Below are 12,071 nucleotides of genomic sequence, written 5' to 3'. Positions count from 1 at the left end.
TTAGAAGGACCCTACACAGGAGAGATGGCCTCAGCCTATATTGGGTATAACTATACCCAATCCTCTGACACTGAAGATTTAAAGGTAATAACGGAATTTTAAAACTGAAAAGGAAGTGGAAGCCAACATTAGAAAATAGGAGAATGGAGAGGCATAAACCTGGGCAAGGAACATACAAAACTACAAGAATGTAAGACAAAACCAAAAGACATTTTTAGAAGCAGCATGTTAAAAGCATGGGCTCTGCTAACTAAAAACTTTTCAAATACCTCAGAAAAAGGAAGCCTGAAGTAGAATCTGTAAGGCCAACAGACAACCAAGATATAAAAATTGCTCAGAGTAGAGACAGCCTTTGCAGAAAATGAATTATTTTCATCACTGCACACTTTAGAGCCAGGAAGGCTCCAACCTTTGAGCCACTCTTGAGTGTATCAATGTGACAAAAGTCAGCTTTCACATGCAGGGAGGTTAACAAGCTGGGCACCACAGCTATCCCTTCTTTGTTCAACACATTCACAGATTACCCTAAATGGGTGACCAGTGACAAAGTTTGTGGGTGATAAAAATACTTAGTATAACCCACAGCTAAATCTGACTGACACAGAGAAGACGAATGAGCACTTTCCAAAGTGTTTTTTTATCACAAGAACCTGAGATCTCCCAATGAATTTAGATTCATGGAGCAAATTTTAAAACAGAAAATAATTTTTTTTTTCTCTAAACAGTTCATAATTATATTATGGAATCCAATGACAAACTATACTGCAGAAGACAAAAATGGGTTAAAAAGGAATTAGAATCATGGAGGTCAGTTTAATCCATACTTACTATCAACACTCATTCAGATAGAGTCTGAAAAACAGGGTTTTTTTTTTAATTGGTTATTATTTCTAAATAGGATATAACCAAGATAGGAGAACTTGGCACTTCCACTGCTTTTACGTTTTTCCCTAAGTACCTGCCAGAAGCTGCTTTTGGAGAGAGGGCTAGGCAAGCCTTTCATCTGACCTAACACAGCAATGCTTTTGTTCTTACCTTTAGGAACATTTCTCTATCTCAGCTCAGGTTCATGAATAGGCAGAATAGGAGGTGACAATCCTGGAGCTGAATCTCAGATAGTAAGGACTGTCACATGTCCATTCCCTTCAAAAGAGCTTTGATAATCTGCTGTGCTGGAAGCCTTGCCCAAGGGCAATGGGAGCAGAGAACAGAGGAGTGGAAACAGTAGTTTGACCCAAAAAGCTAGTTCCTTTTATTGCAACTTACCATGTGCTACATAACTGTAGGCATAAATGCAGTATGTGTTTCAATCCTCTCCTGGCCATATTTAACTTCTTTCTTCAAAGACCCACTTCTCTTTCTCCAATAGTGAAGAAAGCTGAATCATGTTTCCAAAAAAGAAATCTCTATTTATTGTTCCTTTTGTTTCATCACCATCCAGTTTTCTATCCTTATCCATGACCTCGTACGAAAAAGGCAGAGACATAATTGATTGTCTAGAGAATACTTAAAAAATACTGGGGGTTTCTATAAGCAGACAGTAAATCATAGGAAACATTTGTTTGTTCTCACCTCTTTTCAGGAATATAAATCCAAGACTTTCAGAAGTTCTAGGAAATAAATTATTCCTTTTCCTTTTTAAAACCTGTTCTAAATCCACCCACACCTTCAATCACGTTATATGGGCCAGGGCATGTTATAGAAAAAATGTCAGCCTCACCATTTTAAAATATTTTCAGGATTATACAACTAATGTATCACGTCACAAAAAATTAGAAAGCCTCCTTAAACAGTTAAAATGAATGTTCTTTTGTAGTTCAGTACTGAGACTAAAGAGAGATTAGGGGGAACTAAAAAAGGAGGCTAAAGGAAGAAATTAAACCATATTTAAAAGAAAAAAGTTACTAATTTTTACAATCTCTCTTTCTTTATGTCTACATTTATGGTTATTTTACCAAACAGTTTAATAGCTGTGAAATATTTAGCAGAAGATGAAATCATGTATATTCCCTAAGAAATTACTTATTTGTCATATACACTTCTACCTCCATGGTTTAATTTTCCTTCAATAATGTTTCCTTAAATAAGAGCCCCATTATGGCCTAACACTGGAGTGGTCCGAATCATTGTTAATAGTACAGTGGAAATCACTACATTACTCTGCCTTTAGGGAAGAAACAGCTAAATTTAACTGTGCAATAAAGATTAATCTTTGCACCAAGGAATACCTTTCTAATAATTAAGAGAGAAGTAGCAAATGACAGGAAGACAAAAAATATTAAGAAGTAGCACTTGATTCAGCCAAACTTCAGAATGAAGTTATCTGCAAATGCTCCAGAACACATCATCATTCAAAATAAAAAACCCAAACTTACTCAGCTTGCTGATTGTGCACCTTTCTGCCTAAACAGTCATTATTCCATTGCACTCTCCCAGTAGTCCTTAAAAAAGATTGCAAATATTGCCCTGGATTTGGTGAAAAAACTACCTGGCCTTGCTGGAACATGGTGGGAGGGAAAAAATGTCCCTGTATCCTAAAGATATTCTGACCTCCTAGACAGAAAACAGTGCAAGAGCAATGACCAGTTCCCAAAACACTGACGTATTACAACACAACATTAAAGAAAATGAGAACAGCACGCAAGAGAACATTTTGAACTGCAAAAGCAGCAATTCATTCATTAGAGTTTGGGGATAATTGATGTCATTGCACAAGGCTGAAACATCGCACGTGAATCTGACTAACCATGTTCAAGAAATACTGGAACAAGACTTGAGAAGAGGGACCATGGCAACAGAGAGCTTATAACAGGAGACTAAGGCGGCTGGTTTGTGTAGTCTAGTAAACAAAAGGTGGAGAAGGGACTGCTGGCTATAAGTAGGTCAGGGCAACGAAAATCAGCAGAGAGTGCTATTTCAGATAGAAGGCAGTTCTGGAACAGGAATAAATGGATGAGAACTGACTGAATAAATTTAGATCAGAAATCAGAAGAAACTACCCAGCCATTAGACCTGGCATGCCACTGGACTGGAGAGTCAAGAGGGAAACCCACCTACTTTAAGATGGAGATTGGTCAGCTGATGACATTAAGTGGGCTTGTGACAGCAGGAGATTGACTCAATGACCCAGGAGGACTTTTTTTTTTTTAAACTTGGATGTTCCTAGCAGCTGACTACTTGCACATCTTTCTTCCAGATCAAGGAGTGATCCTCCCCCCGGCCCCCTAGACTGCTGAAGCAACGAAAACCTCCCATTTCCTCTCCAAGGGCCCGCTTCCACAGTAGGGCTGCAAAGAGACTAGCTGGATCACCATGTGCCATGGAATATGGTTCACTCTCACCACGTAATAGGAAGTAGCAGAGGAGGGTCACAGAAGATCGGCAACAAATACTATTGTGCTCTACCCTCTGCAGCACTAGAGTTAGAGTGATTAGGCACATTAGATGGTGAATTCCAGCTGCAAACTGCATCAGCTTAGACTTTAAGAAAGGAGAAGGGAATGGTTAATATCACCAAGCAATTACTTCTAGTCTCTGTGGATCCTCATTTCTGAACAAGAGCCTACACTGTATTTGGTAAGCAGGTGGTAATGTTCTCTCCCTGTGCTTTGGGCAGACCAAAGACCAATGAATACAGACAGAACATCAGCAAGCACTGCTAAGAAGCTGTGGACAATCAGTGCTGCTAGCTTAGCATTGCGCTGGGCTAACTGGGCCTGAACAGCTTCTCGTACACTTATCAGCACAATCAAGTTGTCTTTGGTTTCTCCACTTCATCTCAGTGCTGGCCTACAGTGCTAGCCTTGGCAAGACAGCTTAACCATATTCTCTTGCCTTCCTTGGCCTTCACTTTGGACAGTTTGGCTGTCATCTCTTGGGAAGAGGGGGAAAGGGGGAGAGGTGAAATTAAAGACAGAAAGCAAGCTGTTTGCGAGAGCCCCCCCTGCCTGTAACACTCAATTCCTCTGGCAGAAGGCACTATAACCCTTCACAACCTGAAGAACAAAGCTTTTTTTTTTGCTGCACTTTCAGAAAGTCATTGACAACAGCATTGCAGTAGTAGCATGTATTGAACATAACCAGTAGCAGTTATTAGTATTGCCTTCAATAAACTCCTTCCATTGCTACATCACATGACATACCCATCTGTTACTGCAACAGAAGAGATACTAAGAAGCAGGAGCAATGACTTTTCCTTCTGTAATCTGAAAGAACTCTCTTCCATGGAGATAATGTGTTCCTGAATGTCTCTTACCCTAATGTACCATGCCATAAACCTACTATCAGCAAAGAAGAAAGTACATAAACTGTTTGAAGAATATTAAAGGGGCATGCACTAAATTGCCATCAATGACCTCTTGCCAAACTATTAAATGGAAGAAGCATGTAAACTGATCCATTAACATGTTCCTAACAGATGGTTCAGAGATACTTTCTTGGGAGAACCAACCTAGCTTTCTCAAAAGATGGAGGTTAATACCTACTGCTTTTTACCATACAGGCCTTAAACAGGCATTTAAAGTTAAACCATTATGTCACTCAAAGACAGACGGTGAGGGGCAATAAAGCTTATTTCAAGAGGCACCTTATAGTAATTACTACTAATGTTCTAATAACTACATTAGGTTTTACATATTTATATTACATGTTTATACTTTAAACCATTTCTTCTCTTAAAAACCCACACTGAGGCTGTGTGCCTATCAAGTATAGACAATATGGTCCAAATATTAAGACATCGCACAAGTCTTGGAGAAGTGTATTTTGTTTATAGTATTTCCTACATAGCTGCAGTTACTTTTTCAGTATCCCAAATAATGAGCTTTTATTAGAAGCCCATCTTTCATGTACCATACCTCAAACTAGGAACACAGGAGCTATCATTTAGCCTTGCCAGAATATGTGCATATATATATGTACCTCTTCCACCTGCTTCCTTATATAGTTACCAAAAACATACTGATTATATAGATACCAAAAACATACCAAAACCATTTTCTTACAAATGCTTACCAACTCGTCTCTGGTTTTGACACAACAAAACTTTATTAGTTTTGTCCTAACTGTTCAGTACAACAGCAATACAACGCTTTGAACTTGCACAGCATACCCCATCACAAGATCTTCTAAATAAGAAGAGGTTCTCCAAGCTTACATGTGCTTAATGGATGCCCTTTGAAGTATCAGAGTTACAACAGGTTATTCTATTTCTTCAACTGAAGTGACTCCCACATGGTAAACAGAGGCTGGGAAGATGAGGAAGTGAAGGTAGTGCTTTGCACTGCACCCAGGAGGACCTCTACTGGTTGCCTTGGTTGGCCAGGGTTACTTCAAAATGGACCTGGTGTGTTCTGCACACCAGAGCTACCACAGCAGAAACCTACACCACTGAGATGCTTCCTGGCATCACAGGATCTCGGCATAGAGATGAGACTGAAGCTTTAGACCCATTTGCTTAAGAGACATGGGTTTTTTTTCCCTTAACTCAAAGAAGCTTCAATCCTGACTTCAGTGAATCTTTATGTCAAGATCTATATTCTCAGATAGCTGGTTAGTGGCTGCCACCCCACCCCCAGCCTGGTGGTTCTTCAGGTTATGTGAACCTCTACCCCCAACAAGATAACATCAGCCTACACTAGCTTTCATCTGCATCCTGAAGTTCATGAAGTGTGAAGCACTGCATTTCAATGATCTACGAGAAGTTTCCTGAACTTTTCTGGACCTCCTGCTAGGGTCCAGAAGAGCTCTGCAGTAGAGCTATTCTTGGGTTTTGGTTTTGAGAGGAATTCAGCAACAAACAGCCTGCAGATGAGCTCATTTTACCTTAACCCTACCAGTCCCATAAGTGTGAAAATTTCAGGGCAAAAAGTAATTCAACAGAGAAATAAGCAGCCGCTCTCTATTCAACAGATTTTATCTTTTTTTTCCCAAGGATGCATGACTGCATTCATACCTGTTTGATCCCACTGGATTTCAGACTAAGCCAAGAAAAGCAGTGTTCACAAACACTATTGCCTTGCTACCTAGGTGTCGCAAAATCTCTTTGGTGTCTGCTGTATTCTTGTGTATCTTTACCTACTACTGATTCGCAGCACAAAGCAAATTCTGTGCTCCCCTCTCACCCCCTGACAAATGCCAGCTGCTCCTGGGTAGTGGGCATTTCCCAAAGGATAGAGCTACCCCTGAGACCCACCACAGACATGCCAGCGGGAAAATCTGGCATCTCATACCCCACAGGTTGCTCTCATTCTTTGGACAAATCCCTCTTTACTGTCAAAATACAAAGACACAAGAATAGGCCTTTTCATATCTTTCTCTCTGCTAGTCGCAGCCCAGTGGCAAAGTCCTGGGGATAACAGCAATAAAAAATAAGCAATTCTTTACATGTGCCAGGTATCAGCTACACAGCTATGTAACCAGGAGGTGCCCTAAGGAAAGCTTTCCTACTGCCAGTTCAGGTTGTAGCCACATGCACTATGACAGAACTGCAGTCACAAACACTTATTTGCCTACAAACATACTGACCGCTGACCAGGCTCAAGCGCCCCACAGTGGATGTGCTCTGGAGACCAGAAATCACAGTTTACCAGCACAACAATGTTGTTCCCCAGCTGGTTAAAACCACAGCTGGGGTCAAGCTAGGTTTATTTATGCAGTGCAGTAAGAAATAACACCTCAGTAAACATCTCTCTTGCAGTCAGAAATAAACTACAGCTGGCAACTGCTGCTGTCCTCTCCCTACCAGAAGCACACCAGGAACATAACCCACTGCACACCTGTTTCAATGGGAGCAGGTAAAGCAAATGCTGTCTTACAGATGGAGATGAAAGCAATTCTTTTACTGAGCAACAGCTCCCTAAGGCACACGAAGGTAGAGCTCAACAGGAAGGCCTGAGGTTGCTCTGTGGAGTGACTGAGCAGTCCGTCTGGCAAGGGTTGATCAGGTCACTCCAGAGACACAGCATGCCCTTCCCTAGGCGGGGAGCAGAACCAAAACCCCATCCTACCCCCTTCCCAACAGAAAGCAAGCAGAGGAACACTCCTCCTACCTGAACTCGGGGAGGAGGTTTGGCCGCAGCCCGTAGAAAGCCGCTGAGAGAGTCACTAGCCAGCCGGGTTTGTAATTCCCATTCTCACACTCCAGGTAAGGCGAGGACCACCTGATATGGTTTTTATCAGCAGTGAAGCTCTCCCGCCTCTTCCAGCTGTTCTCCAAAGTTTTGGGGCCCGTGTTTAAGACCTTCCTGTGCAGATGTGGCCTCCACTTGCGCTTCAAGCTGTGGAACCACTCTGTTTCCACAGAGGCGTTGGCCAGGCGGTGAGCCGAGGAGGACAAGTCCTGCAGGAGGACCTGGCTCTCGTGCCTGCTGGCCTGGAGGAAAACCTGGGGGGTGGAGGAAAAAGGCTCCGTGCTGAAAGTGATAGCTGCCCTGGAGATGTTGGGGTCCCCCTCCAGGAGGCTCCTGATCAAGGCGCGGTACCACTCCAGGTCCTCCTGCAAGTTCTGCTCCCGCGACTTATTGCTCTGGAGGATCATGTTGAGGAAATTGGTGGCGTGGGTGAGGGTGTCCAGGGCCCCGTGCAGGGAGGGGTGGGAGGCGAAGCGCGACTTGCCAGCGAGGCTGGCCAGCTCGTACCGCCCGGAGCAGTTGGCCCGCCGCAGCTCCCGGGAGTCGCCCGTGTAGAGGAACGAGGCCACGTCCTGGGGCACCTCCTCGGCGAGCCGCTGCGCCAAGATGGTGCTCTCCGTAGAGCGGCTCCGCGGGGCCGGCGGAGGCTCCCGGCTCTTGATGTGGTTGTAAATAGGCTGCCTCCCTCTGAGAGCCCGCTCCCGGCCACGCACCGCCTGCCCTTGGCCGGCGGCAGCCCCGAGCCCCCGCTGGGCGAGGAGCAAGAGGAGAAGGAGCCGGAGCAAAGCCATGTCCCCCGGCGCTCCCGGTCGCGCAGGCACGGCGAAGTGGCTGAAGATGGGCTTCGCGCAGGCGGCCGCGGCGCAGGAGCACGAACGCGCAGGGGCGGCCGAGCGGCAGCGGGACGGAAAACGGCCCCCGGCCCGCGAGTCACCTGTGGCGGCGCCGCCTGCGCCCTCCCCAGCGCGGGGCGCCGCGCAGCCCCACCGCCGGCGCGGAGCGGCTCGCAGCCCCTCCGGCGACGGCAGCGGCTGCAGCGAGCCCGCCTGCGCCTCCTCCCGCCGCGGCCACCGCGCTCACTGAGCTGCTGCCCAGCGCAGCGCGCAGGGGCGGCGGCGCCCGCGCCCGGCGCAGCGGCGGGTCCCCCCGCGGCGCCCCGCCGCCGCCCGCGCTCCGCCGCTCCGCATCCTTCGGGCGCCGCTGCCGGAGAGGGGGGCCCGCGGCGCGGGACTGCCACTTGCTGCGGGGATCAGCGGGGCTAGGCGGGCGGAGCGGCTGCCGAGGAGCCAGCGGGCGGGCGCCCGCCTCCGCGATCGCTCGGCTCTCCGGGCGAGGACCCCCGGCCCCGGCGAGCTGCTCACCGAGCGGCTCTGCCACGGGCGACCCCTCACCACCCGGTACCCCTTCCCCGCCGGCCCTTATAGGTGTACGCCAGGCAGCTGCCGCCCTGTGTGGCCGCCTCGCCTGTCAGTCAGCCGGCAGCCATTCACGGGGCAGGAGGACGGCGCCGTGCGGCGCTGAGAGAGGCGGTGCCGCCGCCGCGGAGAGGCGTCGAGGCACCTCGCTTCACCTGCCGCCGGGCTCAGCTCGGGGCGGAGGCGGGGGAGCCGCCCGCCGCACCGGCAGCCGCTCCACTTTCCCCTCGGCCGAGGGGCGGGGGTCGCGGGCGGGGAACCGGTCCGCCGGGGGCTCCACCGCGCCGCCCCCGCCGCGCCCGGGCCGGTGCGCGGGCGGCGCGGGGCTTGCCCGGGGAGTGTGGCAGCGACACCTGCTGGCCGGGCGTGGAGCGGCGCCGCTGCGCTCTGCGCCTACGCGCCGGGGGCGATCCGGCGGGAAGCGCCGGGCAGCGGCCGTTGGGGCTGAGGGGAGGAGGAGGGTGCCGGGTGGGACAAGTTCTCCGCCTCCTACCCCGCCGAGGGGGGGACGGGAGAAGCCTGGCGCTCTGGGGGCAGGCAGCTAGAGCTAGATCCGCAGAGTGTGGGCTGATGCCTGTCAGGGCTGCGTGCCGCTGTGAGAAAGGCGCTCTTGCCTCAAGCAGTTCTGGGGGTGGGTGGCAGGGGGGGGCACAGGCCTGCTCCTCGGCTTCCCTCGGGACGCATGGGGCCAGCCGGGCTGCCCTGGGAGGGAGGCTGGAGGCATTTGGCGAGGGCACGACGTTTGGGTGGGAATCGGCAGCTTTGTCTTCTGGGGCCTCCAGGCCCACAGCCAGGATACCCCCATCATCTGCGGGTGCTGTTGCATTCCACAGGCTCCTCGTGTGGGCTGCCCCACATGTCTCCCTCATCTCACGCGTGCCCCAGAACGGCCCAGGCATGGAGTCCATCCTGCCAGAATGGGAACTGAGCCACTTTCCTCTCCCTTCAACTACAGTGGCTGGCTGATTGTATTTCTGTAACCATAATCTTTCCTCCTTTTTTTACTTGGTGTTTTAACTCCAGGATGCTAGTTCCTACTGCTGTCTTCAAAACTAAAAGCCCTTAATCCAGTGGCTTTCAACGCTGACCTGCAGAGCACCTGCGTGGAGCCAAAGCAGCGCTGGCTGATCACCTCGCATTCCTCCTGCTCTGCTGAAACCGCCCTTGGAAACAACACAAATGCGTTGAAGATGTAGTTAGGATTTTCCAGATAAGCCAACAGTTATGGGGCCATCATGATCAGTAATACGCATCTAGTTTAGCAAAGCATTTAAACATATGTTTAACTTTATGCATTTTCTTTGGCAGAAGTGTTCACTTGCTCAATATCTTACTGTTGGATGAGAGGTTCGTGACAGGAGGCAGTTAGCAAAGGGTGAATTTTAGAGGAGGTGGTCCACAGCAAAATCTCCTAATTATAATTAATTCCATTCTGGTTTAATATAAAACTCCATTTTGGAATTCAAAAGTGCAGATGAAAAGAGTAGTAAAAAGAGGATCCTTTTTTTTTTTCTTTCTCCCACACACACATGTGCATGCACATCCTATAAGGAGCAGATTTCAGTCATGCAGAATACATGATCTAATTTTAAACCACTGACAAGATATATCTGCTCCTTAAAGCATACTCTTATTTCAGAATTATTTGAAACTATACTTAAAGGAATATCATTGTAATATAGCTAAGTGTCAATTACATTTGCAGTCCATATATCCTAGTGATGTAATGCACTTCTTTTTATCTTTGCCTATGGTCACCTTTAATAATAATTATACCACATGTGGATAAGAGAGAAAGTTATGAATACTTTTTTTGTTTCTCGTTGCATGCAGTTGAAGAGGATATTCACTGCTTAAGAATAATTTACTTGTACTGAACTTTCCCCCAAGTGAATAGCCTGTGAGATTATTTAGAAACCGCATAGACTGAGAAACTCAGAAGCTGGTATTTACGGTTTAGCACAGCACAGGGAGTCTGTGCTTCCAAGTCTGCACTGAACAAATACCTGAAGATGCATCGTTTGCTGTGGATAAGCGAGAACCGGGGCTTTTGACAGGAGCAGCTGTCAGGACTGAGCTAAGCTAACATGGGATCAGTTACATGGGGAGATATTGATGGCAACATAAATAAACAAGCATTTTTTTTAACAGTTTGCCTGTGCTGATTCTTTTTACTGACTGTCACAGACTGCTCTAAAGGAAAGGTCAGTTCCCTGATGGGAATTCACTTCCCCTACTGTAGCCTGACTATTAATACCTATCTAAATTGCACTAGGCCTGCTAAATGGCCACGTTCACACGTTCTCAGGATAATCAAATATCCCTTTAATGTACTCGCATAGTAAGTAAGTTCCTTCTATTTCCTGATCTCCTCATAGTCCTTCCAAATACCCAAATTCCAGCAGCGCCCACAGCTCCTCCACCCCCTTGTCCGTCACTAACACCCCCAGAAGCTGTTGTTCTTAACCCAAAGGTTTGCCAGGAGCAAAGACCCGAATGGGTCAGGGCACAACTCCAGCCACTGGAAGTCTCTCCCTTATCTCGGAGTCAGAAGGCTCTCTTTTTTCCTCTCTCATCGGTTTGCTCTGTGTTTGTGCTCGCTGCGCTACCGAGGCAGAGGGAGAGGATGAGAGGTTAGCTGGAGGACTTTCTCATTAAGGGTGCCAGGTTCGTCGTTCAGTCTTGTACAGCTGCATCGCTGAGGGTTCAAAGAGCCTTTCTCTATCCTCTAGGGCTTCCTCCTGCAGCCAGTTCAGACCTGCTCCCAAACAGCTATTGTGTACAGCCAGGTCCAAAATGAGACACAAACAGATTTTAAGCCACTGCAAATGTGCATCTCCTTACAGCTTTTATGCTGCGGGACCCAAAGCCTACCATTCATTGCCCAGATCCAGGGAACTGGCGATATGGAAAGACAGTATCCTCTTAGATTAAATAAATCCACCAAATATTTTCTTTACATTATGTTACTGAGGATTGGAAGAGATGTAGGAACTTCTGATCATTGTATTTTTATTTTAATGTTAAAATGCACTGATGATTCTGGCCTGTCGTTTGTAATCAGTTGACTGTGTCAGAAATCTGTTCAGCTGTGACCAGTACAATGCGAAAATGGACTGGCAGTCCCTGAGACACAAGATTACTGTGATTGAATAATGTTTGCTCTGCTTCTGCCTCAGTTCTGCCAGAGACGCTGCTTCAAGCCATCCACCAGCGAGGAATCAGGAGGCATCTGACCACTGTCCTGCATATTTCTGAGTTGTTACAACTATCGCAATTGCTGCGTGCAAAGTACCTGTACATGAAGGGTCTCGATTGTGTTACCTATCATCAGGCTAGAAGTCTGCATTTAGATGTCGCATGAGCTCAACCTGAGTCTAATTACAGTGTAGAAAAAATAGCAGTGCAAAATGTTAGCAGTTTTTAACAGACTGGTGTACCTACTTTCTCCAAGTATGGCTTATACAAAAAGATCTTGGTTTGTCTGAACTATTTGAAATGCTAGAAGCATCAGAATCACTGCATT

General features: G+C 47.4%; 1 protein-coding gene across 1 annotated transcript in view; it reads right to left on the bottom strand.

Moving 5' to 3' along the window:
- GPR158 (G protein-coupled receptor 158) overlaps positions 1-7,921 on the bottom strand; it is a 207,345-nt gene extending 199,424 nt beyond the window's left edge. Inside the window, exon 1 of the mRNA XM_050891873.1 lies at positions 7,050-7,921. Coding sequence (XP_050747830.1) covers positions 7,050-7,921 — 872 coding nt within the window. The remainder of the gene's footprint in view (positions 1-7,049) is intronic.
- Positions 7,922-12,071: the final 4,150 nt, after the last annotated feature.

The sequence above is a fragment of the Gymnogyps californianus genome, chromosome 2, assembly GCF_018139145.2.
Source record: "Gymnogyps californianus isolate 813 chromosome 2, ASM1813914v2, whole genome shotgun sequence".
Classification (NCBI taxonomy): Eukaryota; Metazoa; Chordata; class Aves; order Accipitriformes; family Cathartidae; genus Gymnogyps; species Gymnogyps californianus.
This window is presented reverse-complemented; position numbering and strand designations above follow the sequence as displayed.